Consider the following 16622-nt stretch of genomic DNA (forward strand, 5'->3'; position numbering starts at 1 on the left):
TCGGGCCGCTTTCACAATCACCGACACATATGTCTGATTTATATTTCTAATAACACAATGCACACCATCGTGCTATCCCGTTATTGCATACTTGTCTGCGTTGCATCATTAGATATATGAATTTGTCGAATGACACGATATTGCTGGTGCAAAATCACATTACCATAACGCGTCTGAAATCAAGTTTAAGAAACACGCGTGCGGAGAACCCTCGTAACGATTAATGTCGCGAAGCCACAGAAAATTAATTAATTGATCCTGGAACCGCATCTTACGGAATAATATCCGACTTAATGAATTTCCTACGCCCACGAAACCGGACGACCCACGTCCATGGCTGGATCGATCGATGATCGAGACCGCCGGTGGTCAGATCGTGACTTTTACCCGCGATCCATCCGATAATTTATTACACGCCTGTGCGAGGACGCGGCCGCGCTCTTTAAACGCGTCCGAACAAAACGAAGCCCGTTGTTTTGCTCGGTGAAAGGCGAAAGGGGAAATTCGCACGTAACGCAGTTTTCTGCGGAACACCCACGCAAATTCCTAGACGCTTCGTTTGTATATACTTCGTTCGTCGTATTGTGACAGAGTGGTGAGTGGGTACTTTCCTCGATGGTGGAACAAGGAAATGCAAATTTTAGAACTTAGATGCGATGTATGCTGTGATGAACATAGGCATAATGGATAGGAATACATAAATAGGAATGCAGTGGCTCGCGAAAGTGTTTGAATACTTAATGTAGAAACCTTTTATGAATATTATCTTCATGAAAACATTTGGAAAGTTCATGGAAACTCTAATGAGACCAAACTATCGCGATTACGTGTATTGATAAAATCTGAAACGAATTTAAAAATGCATATACTAGAGATTAAAAGATATTTATTGCAGGCATGCAATTCGCAAGAATCGTGAATTTTCCAAAAACTTCGTATAATACAAATAATATGTTAGTAAAGATTCGAGGATAAAAATTGGAAAGGTTAAGTGACCTGACAGATAGTAAGAAAGACACATTTCCTCTATTGAGTGCCCCTAATCCATTTCTCCCGACCTTTCGCGGAAGTGCAAAATTCTCGGGGCCGATCTGGACAGTACAAAGAGCACCGTTGTAGCCAATCCTCGTCGAGCCGGGTGTCTCGTGCTAAATGTAAAGTCGGCTCACTCGTCGCTGCCACTACCTAGAGCAGATGAGCGCTAATTGGTGTTAATTGGTGGCTCGCTTGGGGCCCGTCGTTCCCACGCCCGCGACTTTCATGCTCGCCTTTTTTTCTCTCGCACCTCGTACATATATTCTAATTCGTTCGTCCGTCGCGTTCACTTCCACACGTCGCGGCATCCAGCCGGTTCTTTGTGCCTTTGCAGCTCGCGAACCGTCCGACGTTTCTTCATTGTCCAGCCGTCTTAATCGATATGAGTCAGCGCGTGGATTACGATCAGATAAAATTTCTATTATTCTGACATTTTCGTGGCGTACGGATCGAAACGTTTCTCTTCTTTCTTTCTCTCTCTCTCTCTCTCTTTTTTCCTTTCTTCAACGGGACAGCTGATGGAAGAGGGAACGAATGGAACGATGAATTTCGAAACCTTAAAGGAGAACGATCCGATCGATGGTAAATAGAAAATGACAGCTGAACAGATTCGAGTTATTCTTCGAGCAAGATGGATCGGCTGCTCAAGGCCGTTTTTCGGATTATATCACACAGCATCGTTTAGCTACTCCATCATTCTACCCTTTTGTCTTTTTGCTTTTAGCGCTCCTTCCGTTGTACCCTTCCTGTCAAAGAAGCTTTTAGAGTAATCGTAAGCAGCTACTAATTTTAGAATAACAGTTACTGTTTTCTGGCAGTCGGGTTCTCTTATATAGCCGAGTTATTTGAATTCAAACAACTTGACGTGGAATGATTTGATTTAATGAGAAGGATAAATGGAAATTTTAAGTCAAGAAACAACAGGTTCATACTTGTAAAATAATTTCAAGCTGCTTGGACTCGATAACTTGGCTAATTTGAATTAAACTCAAAGAATAACTCGCACTTTGAACTGTATCAAATATTCTTTGAAATTCGCGACTTTCAACGGTTAGTGGGAGAAAATATGGTAGTTTCGCATCATACAGACAATATCGTACTTTTACTCGTACTTTAATATTTTTATTAATTTAATATATTCTTTATAAATATTATATACTTTTTATCGCTTATCGCTGTTAGTCGAAACGAATACAAGCAATTAGTCTGTCTAGCTTTACTTCAGCCATAAAAAGAAATAATCTTCACTTTACCCATGAAACGATATATATTATTACACAGCAACCAACGTTTATTAATTTCAATGTCTTTAAGAAATTCAAAAAAATCGGCTAATAACTTTTAAAGACACACTTTCACACAATCCTAACTGTATCGAGAGAAAGAAAAAAAAACCAGCAACCGGAATTCGTTTCAAAGGTTTGTCTCTCGTGGGTGACTGAAAATCACTGGGAATCACCGTCGAACAGGTTCCACGATCGTTCGCTGCCAAATCGGTCAAAGTTGAGCAAAAACGTGGAGTTTCCAACGGTGGAAGTGTCGCGCCGCTTTAGGAAGCGATTTGTCCGCAAGAAAGGCGCGCGACATTAGCCGCGTTATCTAAGTATTTGGGTTGCCAGCGGGGGAGAATGTTTTCGCTAATTTGTCGATCGACAGTTCAGTCACGATCGAGCGGTTAGCCGGTCATATTGAATAGGTCCTGGACAGAAAAGGAAATCGATCAACGAGGGGAACAACACGGTTCCCACATGTATCGTGACACGGAACGCTTCTTTCTAGCGTGGAACCCCGCGTGGCGTACCACTGGCTCGCTAATCGAAAAGTAGGCTCCAGAAGAGAAATAAGAGAAAGAAAAAGAGTGGATCGTTGAAAAGCACGGAAGATATCTATTATTCGGCGTCGTTTGTTATCCTCGGGTCTCGATGCGGCGGAACGGCAACTCGCAGCTTATTTTTCACTTTCCACCGGTTCCATCGACTCAGCCACCCCCGTGGTCTGAGTGATCACGCGAAACACCTGCGGTTCTAATTAAAAAGTCGAACGAAGAGCTACAGAGCTTGGACTCGTCCTTTCTCTCATTGTCTACCAGCGAGGATCCAACCGAGTTCATTAAACCGCGCGCACACACGAGCGAGCACACGCGAGATCGCCGATGCGCTGATCCTTTTTTATTTATTTTTTTTTTTTCTCCTCCACGAGACCGGTTCCATCGGGAACGCTTCCAGCTTTCTATCGTACAACCCAGACCCCTGGACACCCCTTTGGGATCCGTTGCTGGTCGCGTTTGCTGCTGCTGCTGCCGTTTCTGTCTCCGCTTCAGCAGCCTCCGGACGAACAGATAGCCGCTGTCTTCCGCGACAGCGCGATTGGAATTTATTTATTGCATTAGCCGACCGTCACTCACGGGCCTTGATTGGTGGTACCAATCAGGTACGGCCGTTGGAGGAGAAGCAACGTTGGTCAAAGAATCGGTAGACCAACGAACGCACGCAAACTCTCTCTGTGGCTGTAATTATTCTGATTTGTGGCGACACATTGAACACAGGTGTCACGGGTGAAAAATACGCCGGTGCTCTGATTACAACGACGATCGGTAATTATCGGAGACACGGTGGCCACCTTTTGATGGAACATTTGTTTTAATCCCTGCTGGTTGTGTTGCATCCCCGGTGGTCGGACGTCGCGTCCTCCTCCTCGGGTAGCTCGGCTACTTTTTTACTAGATTATCGATGAGCTCTCAAGGTGTCTCGGTATGGTGGAGGGATGATTGAATGTTGCGTTTAATCTTTCGTAGACGTTCAACATTCGAGTTCGGCTCGACGCCAATCAAAAGATATTGATGGAACGTACGAACGTATGTATATATGTGTAGATTGATCGGACACGTATGAATCGTAAACTGGGTGATTTAGGAATGATTTATCCGTGATCGATGATCGTATGCCCGAAGATACGATGAAAATAGCGGAATTAAATTTATAAAGTATCTGGAGATGGGAAACGGAAGTAAAAAATTGATAATCCTATTGTGGCGTAATACGGGAGGTTACCGAGGGTCAGGAAGCCCTGTGTTAAATTTGCAAAAGTGCATCTCGGAAGGTTCCACTTAGAGGCCACACTGGCTAAGGAATTATTCAAGCTGACCAAGGGTTAATTGCTGGCTTCATCAAACCACCTCTCTTCCTCTTTCGAAGCAGCCCTAGACAAGCGTGACGTCATCTTTCCGTATTCGATTCGCGTTTGCCGGAACACGACTATTCAGCATATACTGGTTACAAAATACGTATAAAGTGACATAACGTAAAATGCAGTGTAAAATATGAATAATATAAGCTACAAGGCTATAACGTAAAAGAAAGTAAAAACTGGGTATAGAATAAACTAAAAGATATGAAAGGAGAATTAATTTTAATTTACAATTTATGTTTTTGAGAATTATTTATTCGTATAGTAAAATAGTAAAGTATAGCAGAACAAAGTAAAACGGGAAATATAAATAAAGGATTACTTTTAACTCATAATTGCTAATTTCCAAGAGCTCTGGGAAATTTCCCAGAATTCCTAAAATCCTTAGTTAGAAGATTCCCAGCCTCGTTATCGAATTTTTTTCTTGGCTCACAGAGGCAATTCACGCTGATCCTGCAAGCGAGAGACGAGGCGAGCACAGGCGTGATCGAGGAAGCGAGTTTCAGCGGCATTGTCCTGCCAGGACCCACGTGGCACACTCTCAATCATGAAGGAAGAAACGCTCATCTAGCTTATCGCGTTCGGGTCCAGTGCGCGGACCATTATTACAACGCGACTTGCACGAAGTTCTGCAGGCCGAGGAACGACATATTCGGCCATTACACCTGCGACGAGAATGGCGATAAGGCGTGCATACAGGGTTGGAAAGGCGCCGATTGTGAAATAGGTGAGTCAATTCTCACATTTCATTTCAACGTATTAACATTGCGAGTCTGATTGCATTAAAAAAAAGCTTATCGTTGCTTCTAAAAGAAAGTATCTCAAACTTAACGTTGAGACAATTGTCATGTCCATTGAACAGTGCAATATTCATTTCTAACAATTGCTTAGTTCCTTCTTTTCCAAATTTCGAAAGATCGAAATATCGAAATTTGAGAAAAGGAAGCTAATATCATATCACTTTGCGTTTGCAGCTAGGAATATTATTCGTAACATTTTAAACTCGCATAAATTTAATTCTAATGGCTTTATCAATATCTACTATATATCAGCCCTTTGTTATCACATTTTGAATGACCACTATGGAAATTTTGAACACCTGGAACTAGTATATCCGCTTTGTATTTAGGACGAAGAATTCACACTTTAGATTCTTAGAAATTTAATTCTGAATACTCTGCTAATATTAGCTTCTTCTTCCTGATTTCAAATTTTAGTATTATTTTAGCAGTATTTAAAAAAGTGGGACTGACGTTAATTCACTTCGACATTAGCGTTCGTAGCTGTTTTAGAGTAGACATTTCAAGATGCACGTACATAAATATCCATATACGATTATTTTATGCAGAGAGCGAATGTCCGGAAGATTTTCGCTTTCCCCTTCGCGGTTTGACACGGCTTGACAAGCACGCTGGGAAACATACATACGATCGGTTCCATGGATTGCTGGATAGGCATTTATAGCTAGAGAGAAGCGTAATTGTTTTTCGGTTCCGAATACACCGTACACAGAAACGGTCAGTTTCTCGGTTATATTTATTGCAAAGAGGCGGCGAAGCTACGTGTCTAATTAATCAAATGTACCTCGAGGAAGCACGGAAAAGTTACTTAGCTGCGAGTCGCATCGGTATCTCCGATTAAACGGTTGTATTCGACTTAAAGAATCGTTCATACGTATATACCATCTTACCCGTTAGGAATAATTATTATCGTGAATTAGGATCTAAAGCCGCCACTATTTTATCCCATCGTCTTTGCTAATCGAACGCACGTTTTCATCGTGAAAAGCCAAGGAAAAGAAGAATTTATGTATATTTCTCCGCTCAGAATTCGAATTTATCGATTTATGGTGATTCGCTTTAACTGTATTTGCTTTAGAGAAGTTTTGATTAGCCGACCAAGTTGATCGACCTTAACCGTTTCACGGTTAACCTAAGAGAGACTCAAGCAAATATAATACATCGGAAATTTCACATCTTAAATGTTGCCATTAAATTGGATTTTCATGTAAAATCATATCTTTATGAACGCAGATAAACAATTTCAAAATACATATAAAAATTATAAATTTCATAACGAATATTTTACTTTGGACGGTGCGCATACTTTTCAATATTACACGTCCCCTGTATATTTCCATAATTATAGTATTCATGTCTCCTAAAAAATTCCACCTATGTATCTAATTTCTGTTACTAAAAATGGAAGAAATTTTGTCGACGAAGAAATAATTAATTCCTAAATCGCTCATTTTAAATTCTTCCTAATTTTATTATACCGTTAGAGGGAAAGAATGAAAAATAACTTGTAAAATACTCGATTAAAATTTCCTTTAGAATTTCGAACAAATGGAAAATAATTTAATTGGTTCTCGAATCATTAGGTGCCTAATATAACCGCGGTTTTTTTTGGTTGTAGCGGCAGCCGTCCGTGAGAAAAGCGAGTGGAGCAGAGCGCGAGGCGCGACTACTCGAGACGCGAGGTTTCACGCTTCGAGGATCGATTAATTATTCCCTCAGCCAGACGTGGCGAACAAAAAAAGGCTGGTGGAATCGTTTAGCCGCCAATATCCTGGCAAAGACCTTGCGCGACGCTTCGTTGCATACGTAACGAGATCTTAGCGACGACAAAAGCGTGTTGCTCCGTCGTTTCATGCCAGCTTTTTGCTATGGCTCTGATTTTTATAAAATAGTAATCTACTTTTTCGTCTCCTCCATCCCCTCGATCGTGTGTCGTTCCGCTCGACTCCGATCAACACGTTCTCCTCCTTCGTCTGGTTTTAATGCTTCCGGTAATTGAAAATCGTTCGGTAATTTAATGACTGAGGTTACGAAGGTACATTGTTTTAACGGTGATGGAAAAGGCCGTTTAATTACAGCGCGCTCCGATCTGTTTTCGATCGTTTTCAGAATAATTTATTTTTCCTTGTTTGGCGTTCATTTATCGAAGTGGCCTACTTATAAGTCTATTACAAGTAATAAATAGTCATTTGTCAATTATTTATTAATAGGATTTTTGCTAAGGTGGAGTTGTTAATAGAATTTAAATGTTCATATTAGCCACTAATCAAGAGGATCGATATTACGTTATAATAAAAGGCTCTCCACTAGATATTTCATTGTTGTTGTAACCTCCGAAATATTGCAAAAAATATACCAAAGATATGCTACGTAAATCATCCAGAAGTAAGACCTACCTTGTAACTATAATTCCACCAGGGATAATCATTTGATTTCCAGAGTTAAGATTATTCTAATCGAGTATTCTAGCAGAAAAATGAAAAAAGTTTCGAAAAGTAGATTTCATGCAGATATGAATCAATCTTACCCCTCTATATTTCCTACTTTCGACGATAGAGAAATTATCTCCATTTCGAACTTGGAGAAAAAGGAAAGATTCAAAACTGATAAGAGATTGAATAAAAGTTTGGAAAATGTGGAGAGATTTTCGCTAGAGTTCAATGACTAAAAAGATAAGCATCGAGCTGTTAGATGCAAGAAGCTCGTTCCACGTGGAGCTTTTATCGAGACGAAAAGCGCGAGTCTCGCGAGTGTCTGATAGGCAAAGATGCAAACACGCGGCACAGCGAAACACACGAATTATCTCGAAGCGTGCCTTAATGGGCGGACGTTAGACGCATGTCGTACGATCGTATAAAGGTAGAGAGCAGCATCACGCCAGATCCCCTAGCACAATGCTGCCCGGGCTAATACGCCAGCTCTTTCTTCGCTGCTTAATCGTTACTTCCGCCTCCCCGTGTGTTTATCCGACTTGTGGTACGTTGTATCCCCCCTTCGAGAACATCGTTTTCGAAAGGCACCAGCTATGTAAACGCTTAAATCATCCTCGAATCTCGTAACATTGTTCAAGAAAGTATGGTCCCCTAATGGTCGCTGAAAGAGATTCATATTTCGTATTATAGGAGAACGAAATGATAAAAATTGAACTTTGTGTGTCACTTGATACTTAGAAAGCGTGTTTGATATTCGTAAAGTTAAAAACGTTCAGATTGTTTAATCTTTATTCATTCTCTGTAAAAATACGTGATTTATGATTAGAAATTAATTTCTTGTGTGTCGCTTAATAATTGGAAATACGTGTTTCATATTCGTAAAGTTAAAAATGTAGAAACTATTTAATCTTTTGTAAGAATATATAATTTATAATTAGAGATTACATTTTTTACTTTATATTTTATCTCATTTTACTTTGCTCGCGTTATTTCAAGTCTTTTGTATATCTCCGTCTTATTTCTATATTTTGTTATTGTATAATTGTTCTAATACGAATCGATCTGTTTACGACAATATTGCGAGTTTTAAGTTCTTAGAAAAACGTGTGAAACAGCGTACAGCTGTGATCTTCATAATAGTGAAAAAATTTCCGATCATAGAGAAATAGATCGCAGGAAAATAGTATTTTTATGTATTCAGAATGTAAAAAATGAGAGTAACTCTAATAGTAACTGTTTATAAAGGCTTTTTTTAATTTCCAATTGTCCTTCGATAAAGAATTTTAATAAGTCTATTTATTCCTTGTTGCATGAATATATCATTAACGATGTTTATCTAAGCGTCGTTCAAGAATCGTCATATATCTTCCATTTTTTATCTTTCGTTTCATATGCAAATGCCAAGTATAATCGTTCGTTAATTATATATCCATTAAGACCGACTATCTATCCAACGTAGATAACAAAAGGCTCGCAGGATTTTTCGAAAGGCTTAAATGTGCTGGAACAGTTGAAAACGAGCCAGAGAAAGTAGGACGAAGCACTATTAGACTTTTCTGCGGTATAGTAATTAGCAACCGCTGTGATATCGTGTGAAACCGAACTGTTCGGACTTGCGGTGCTCGAGGGCAATAGGAACTGTGACAAGACACTCGTCGAATTCAAAGAATCTCTTAAATTGTTCGTTCAACTTTAACAGAAAACAGTGGCTGCCTCGAAGACGCAGCCGGTTTCCCTTGACACTGTGAACTTTAAGATCTTCTCGTTTGCTTAACGTCTGTTTTAATGCTCCTTTTATCGATGAGATTATGGTCATTCGACTTCGTTAGCTTCAAAGTGCACAGTAAAAGATTCACATGATTAAACACGACTTTCCATAGCCATGACAGAAATTTCCAAGTTAACATAAGAATTGATGTAAGAATACGTATGCTGGGCTTTGCGAGGAGACAGAATTTTACGACGTATCGAAAGCGATAGAACTCGAATCTATAAAAAATGTAATTACAATAATTTATGAAGAGACACTTCGATCTTCTCGGCCTCCTTAAAACTTTACAGTGCGAGGCAAACCACTCACGCAATCAAACACATTTTTTTACAGCTGTGATACAATTTTTCCAACTAGTTTAACTTACAAACGTACTTCTGTAGCTACAGGCTTCTAAAAACAGAAAACGTTCATTAAAATCGCTAAGAAAGAAGATTAAAGGAGTCACCTAGACTCCGGTTCCATAAGAAGCATAAATATTTTAAATACTGATCGTGAAATTCATTAAAAAAATTCCACGCAATGATCCACGATAAAAATAATAATAATCTACAGCGAGTTTATGAAAATGAAAAATAATCTATAAAAAAAGACAAATATTCCGTGAAGCAAATTGCTAAATTCGTGAACAAGTTCACGATAGATATGTAATAAACGTAACAGTAATCTATATCGAGTCTATCAAAAATAATAGCAGTCTATAAAAAGAGAAATTCCGTTATCTTTGCGGTGGAACGAACCGGGTCGCATCCCCTTGACACGGAATTATTGCGGCGACGGTTTAACGATGCAGGAGGATCATATTATCGGTATCACAATTAGACACGTTCCACTTTCGTCGAACGTAAGGGAAAAAGGAAAGGACAAACGATCCCAATTAGGGACTATCGGTGGAAATCGTGTACTCGTGAGACGACGAGCCGGTCGGTCGTTTACGAGAGATGAGAGGAAAGAGAGAGATGGAGAGGTAGAGAACTGGCTCCGGCATTTTTGTCGCGCTGTGAAAGGTCAATACGAGAATTTCACTCGTGCATCGTCTTCACACGAGCTCTATGCACCGACCGCATCATGCAACACACCGTTCCTTGTCGAGAGTACAGCGTATTTCTAGGCTCGTAGCGCGAACGTTCGTTTGCATTTGACCCCTTTTCACCACGATCATAAAATCCTTCCATACTGCTCTTTTACGAGGATCAGAAGCGTTAGAAGGAAGCGTTGGAAGGAATACCGCGTTTAATATAACGCAGAATCGCCGTGAAATTAAATGCTGCGTTAAACACGAACTCTTGACTTCGTTAATTGCTTTGAGACACAAAGTTTAATCAAGTCGAAGAGTATCGATATTATTTATTACGTCATCTACTCCGTCGTTAGGAATTGGAAAGTTTAGTTGAAACAGATGATGTTCTGCGTAGAAAGTTTAATTTATAGGAAAATTAACCGATATGTAAATTTACAGTAAGTGTGGCTGGTGGGTGAGATGTACATATGAGAGTGCGCTTTTATGCACAGTTTTTGTGTTATTTGACGGATGATGAATTGTACAATATCGCGGCTAATAGCGCAAGATAAGCTAAATGTTGATCGTTTTATGGAGAGATAATCGGTCGTTGGTGGCAAAGGTAAAACGGTTGAAGCGGTTGTGCGTGAAAGTCGTGAACCTTCACCTGTAATCCGATTCTTCGCGCATCTGTTCTGTTCACCAGATCGGGGGAATACAAAAATAAAGAAACCACGGTGTACGAAGATGAATTGCGCGGGTTAATTCGCCTACTGCCGGCGGATTAGCAAAAAATTCCACAGACGTGTAACTGTAGACGTTCCCGGGTAGATTTATAGAGCCTGAACAACGAGAGAACGGTACTGTACGCGAAGCGTTGTTAATGTCGAGGATCCTACATGCGAAACGGTGTACTTCGACGAGATAGCCACGGTGAAAGCTCTGTTAATTGCTTTTCGCACGACCAACTTGCCAAATTCGTCAAAATTTTACGACTCGCGTTCAATTAACATGTTTCCTGTCGCTCTTTATCCAAGAAATCCGACCATTACAGACCGTGCGCAAATTTTAAGCATTTTACGCAATATGATACGCGTTGTTGCAACAGTAAAGCACGTGTAGTTTGTTACTTTTTGTACGATATATTATACACAAGCATCTTTGTTAGATTTTATTTAGTTTAATTGTCACGAAATCGTTACAACTTGATACGGCAAAAGAGAAACACAATTCAAAAAACTCACCAGAAAAATCTATATCAATTGAAAATGAAAACTCGCTACAAGAAGGTTCTGTACAAATTGAGAATGATAAATATGTTTGCAGCTGTTGAAGAACTAATACCTTTGGATCGTGTCAGTTTTGAAGTTAAGGTGCGATATGTGACACTGATTCATCTCGCACGTTGGTCCCGCATTCTGTGACTGCTAGTGAACGTGTTTTACCACTGTTTTTTCATCATTTATACGAATTATGCAACTTCCTTCTTATAAAAAAAACTCATCTAAACTCATAGGACTAAATCTTTACATTACTCGTAATGATCAAATATCGTCTAAATCTCCAAACAAAAAATTTAGGGATTTACATACATGTAGAATCTCTACTAAACTATTACTATTAACTGAAGTATGAAGAATCATCACAAACGTTAGAAAACTTCCGCTAATCAAAGTTACCCTAACTAGCCATGTATTCTTCCATAAAACTGATCCACGAAAAACATTCGAACCGAAACAAACCAGACGAAGTCGTGGCGCATTCATCACGGTAGATTTACTCGATTTGCTCGATTTCACGGGAAGACGAGCGCAATTAGCGCACTATACCGTGTTGCAGTCGATCGAACTCCCAGGCATATCCCCAGTAATCGACTTGCCTAAACGAAGCGCGAATCGTCGGTCACGAGAGCGCGATCCTCTTTCTCTTTCAACCCTCGCGCACCTGTTGCGTCGCTGATGAAGAAAAAGAGGGCTCCACGGTGAGTTCATCTAACCACCGTAGATCGAGCACACTCGCTTCTTCCCTTGATCTCTGCGCCGTAATTGCCCAGGCGCGAGTTGCCCGCGAGGGAAATCTTGGCGTTCCCATCTTCCACGCAACAATTGGAAGCCGGATAGCACGGAATCGATCGGCGCTCAGTGGATGCAAGAAAACGGCCGGATGGATCATTACGTGGATCCGACGGGCCACGAACGTCACGCTGCAGTCGCATAAATATACGTAAACGTTCGTTGTCCGCGCGAGAACGAGAAAGCTCGGCCATTAATCATTAAAGATTCTGCGAGCCAGTGTGAGTCCTTCGTTTATATACGTTCTTCCGTACGTGCGAATGTATGCATACGTATACCTATCTTGAACAGGTTAAAATATGCAGCTGCACGTCGTGATTGGTGTACCCTGTGGTTAAGGTTGAAAAATAGCTGTTAGCCGCGTGTAAGCGTAAGATGTCCTAGATTTAAGCAGACACCGGTTGACAGAGGGTTTGCCAATCGCGTACGAAGCGTTTAAGTAGCAGTTGCTGCGTGAAAAATAAATAAACTCTGAAATATCATCGTCAATGTATGTTATTATAGATGATAATTAATTTGAGATATCTACTCTCACGGCTCTATCAATTCTTCGGATAAAATAATTATCTCTAGTAGTAATCTCTATTAATAACAATAGTGATTGGAATTACTATTTATATAGGATTCCATATATTAAATGCTATCTGTCTACTTTATAGCTATTCGTCATCCCGTTCGAAAATCGTTGGTAAAGGCGAATCAAATTCATCGAAACGACATCGAAGCGATTATCACTCAGCTATTTCTTCATAGAATATATATAGCGTAGTGGAGAGTCGGTGTAACATGCGATTCCTCCTCCGGTTCGAGGGGCCACGGTTAACGGTAAAGAGTCAGCAAGAGTCGGCTAAAAGTCGTGCGGATACGTGTGTGCACACGCGTGTGTCGCCACGGCGTGAGTTTTCGTTTCACGGTCAGAAGGATAATCCTTCTCTCTGTCACTTCTCATCCGTCTTTCTGTCCCCCCGGCTAATTGAGTTGCTCCGGCTCCGGCCACGGATCTCTGTCACGTTTCATTTTCTCCCGTCTCCGTTTCACCGTCAGCGTCCGAACGACGGAACTGTCGTTTCCACGGATACGGTGTACGTCTGTTCGACCGTGGATGAAATTGGATTTCGTCATTCTTACCACCTGTAAGAAGGAGAATTCGTACCTGTTATATCCCGCCATCTGTCCTCTTCCTCCACTCTTTCGTCTCTTTTCTCTCCTTCCATCTTTTCATCAGATGGAAGGACACGCCGATGATTCCCAGAGGAGATATATGAAACGTCGGTGAGCGTATAATCCGGCGGGTGAACGCGACCGCGGAAAATAATCCGACACTTATGCGTTCGTGACCGTGGGCGGATTAATCGTTTGTGTTTTAACTTTCATTCACGGACACCTTTTGTACCGCGTTATGGAGCGCCGGTTATTGTTCGTCACGACGAGATTATTCCTTTGGAAAGTCCCTTGAATTATGGCTGCCGGTGGCTCTTCTTTTTCTACGTTATTGAAATCCCGGTATGCGACGCTCGAAAGAACCGGGGAAACGGATGGATGGAAATAAAATAGCTTCGCGATACTATATTCGTGGATTGTAATAAGGAGATACATGGTTTTTTATTGTAAGTAGCTTGATAAAGGAATTGAGGAAGCTGGAATGTTGGATTTTTAAACAGCACACAAGTGGAGGTAGATTAGAGTTGGTATAGTTATGGTGCCATTATGTGTGATATGTGAAACATTGCGAAATCTTCTTAGAAATAATGAAACATAACTATCGTGATTATATTGGCAAGAATTGAAACGAATCTGAAAATGTATATAGAAACTACGAGATATATATTGCACAAAGATGGTTAAAATATTTGAACAGTCAACTATTCGCTGTATCAGCAGGCTACGATATTTAGTGAGATCATTTTTTATCTGCGACGGTATCTACACACTAGAAGCGACTAAGCTACAGAAACCACCATGTACACCACCCGCTATGATAATTAAACCTGTGAATTTTTATGCATCTATAAGAAATGCAAGGATGCAAAGATGCACGTCCAAAATAAACCACTCGTTATAATATTCAGAGAGGAGACAAATATTTATCTAGATTTCCATTCTGTTAGTCATACTCGCAAAAATACAAATTTCCATACACATTCGTACTCTGATAGTAATAAAAAGGAAACTAAATAATATATCGAACTAACCATCGCTCAAACTATTTTTCAGCCGTCTGCAAGGAGGGTTGCCACCCCGTGCACGGCCACTGCAACGTGAGCGGCGAGTGCAAGTGCCGACACGGATGGCGCGGTGAACTCTGTGACCAATGCACCCCGTATCCAGGTTGCAAGCACGGATACTGCAACGGTTCCAGCTGGCAGTGTATCTGCGACACGAACTGGGGTGGTATTCTCTGCGACCAAGATCTCAATTATTGCGGCACGCACGAACCCTGTCAAAACGGTGGGACGTGTGAAAATACGGCGCCGGATCAGTACAAGTGCACCTGTCCCGAAGGATTCTCAGGACCAACCTGCGAAAAAGTCGACAATCCGTGCGCCTCCAATCCTTGTGCCAATGGAGCGACCTGCAGAGAACTTGGGGAGAGCGCTCACTGTGAATGTGCTCCTGGATTCTCCGGGCCTTACTGCGGCACGGATATCGACGAATGTGCGTCTCAACCTTGCCAAAATGGAGGCACTTGCGTCGATGGAAAGAACGAATTTGTGTGCAACTGTCCAACAGCCTGGCAAGGTATTCTTTGTCAGTTCGACGTGGACGAATGTGCTCTGAAGGAGTCTCCGTGCAAAAATTCGCTGACTTGCGTGAACCTTGCTGGTGACTACAAGTGAGTATGATTTTTATTGTACTTTGTTTGATTCTTATATAGAACTTGGAACGTTGACGTAAGTTCTGTTTCTAGTACAGATAATTTTAGAATTGTTACAAACTTAATAACGCATGAATTAGATACCTGATCTAATATCAGGGCAATATCGAAGTTTTCACATTTTATGCTCGAAAGTTAGACTAATTTCATTTCTTCCGAACTTTCACAATTTTACGTCAGATAGATTAATCAAACAACTTATAGTTGCTCTTAATATTTCAAACTTCTCAACTAAAAGAATCAACATGTATTGTCCATATTTATTGACAAACTATATTTTCCTTGCGAAGTTCGAAACATGGACAATATTATTGATCGCCTAAGGAAACCCTCTGAATTGTAAAACTTATCGTAAAAGTTCATTTGTCTTATTACTAAACTTGTTGCTGTTACGCGACAAAATGTATTTAACTTGCAAAATTTCACCAATAATATTAGTACAACTGTACAAGCCAACACAATAGTGTAATCCTCTGCAAATATTCACATAAATAACTCTCCTCACCAACAGTAAACTTTGAAAGAAAAATACTAACATTTATAGTTTATTACTAATTTTTCTCGATCATTAACTCAATCCTATTGATCTGATCTCAGATGTCGCTGCAGGAGTGGTTTCACAGGGAAGAACTGCACGAAGAACATCAACGACTGCATCGGCCAATGTCAACACGGGGCACTATGCATCGACCTGGTCGACGACTACCATTGCAGCTGCACCGCAGGATATTCGGGCAAAGATTGCGACGTGGATATCGATGAGTGTGCCTCGAAACCCTGTCAAAACGGCGGAGAATGTAGAGACCTGGTGAACTCTTACGAGTGCGTTTGCCCAGTCGGTTTCACCGGATTCCAATGCGAGATCGACAGAGATCACTGCAGTCCGAATCCATGCAGAAATTCCGCACCCTGCTTCAACACGCAAACGGATTACTACTGTCACTGTCCCGAACAATGGCAGGGGAAAAACTGCTCCGAGCCAGCAGCTCACAATCCACAATTTGGCGTTATGGATGAAGAATCTGGCTGTGGTAGCGAAGGTACGCCTTGTGGAGGCAGAGGCAAATGTACTGGCGGAAGGTGTATTTGCGATGCTGGTTACACCGGGATGCATTGCCACGAGAATATCAACGACTGCAGAGGAAGTCCTTGCTTGAATGGTGGAACATGCGTCGATCTGGTTAACTCGTTCCAGTGCATCTGTAGGGAGGGATGGACTGGTGATCTGTGTGACCAAGGTCAGTGATTATGTTCAATTCTTTTGGCTTCGTTCGAAGTTACAATGTCTTTATATTACTATAATAAAGTACAAATGTAAATATGAAAAAATGATCGAGAATCGATAAGAGTTCAATGTATAAAATATCAAAAATGAATTATATATATACAAATTAAAAACTATACATAACATATATTCGTTATCGGTCTATGAAAATGTAAATTTATATAGA

The 16622-nt window shown here is 40.7% G+C and overlaps 1 protein-coding gene across 1 annotated transcript in view; it reads left to right on the forward strand.

Moving 5' to 3' along the window:
* Ser (protein serrate) overlaps positions 1–16622 on the forward strand; it is a 57046-nt gene that overhangs the window by 36435 nt on the left and 3989 nt on the right. The window contains exons 3-5 of the mRNA XM_033343764.2: positions 4657–4948; positions 14511–15129; positions 15769–16409. Coding sequence (XP_033199655.1) covers positions 4657–4948; positions 14511–15129; positions 15769–16409 — 1552 coding nt within the window. The remainder of the gene's footprint in view (positions 1–4656; positions 4949–14510; positions 15130–15768; positions 16410–16622) is intronic.

This window comes from Bombus vancouverensis, chromosome 14, assembly GCF_051014615.1.
Source record: "Bombus vancouverensis nearcticus chromosome 14, iyBomVanc1_principal, whole genome shotgun sequence".
Classification (NCBI taxonomy): domain Eukaryota; kingdom Metazoa; phylum Arthropoda; class Insecta; order Hymenoptera; family Apidae; genus Bombus; species Bombus vancouverensis.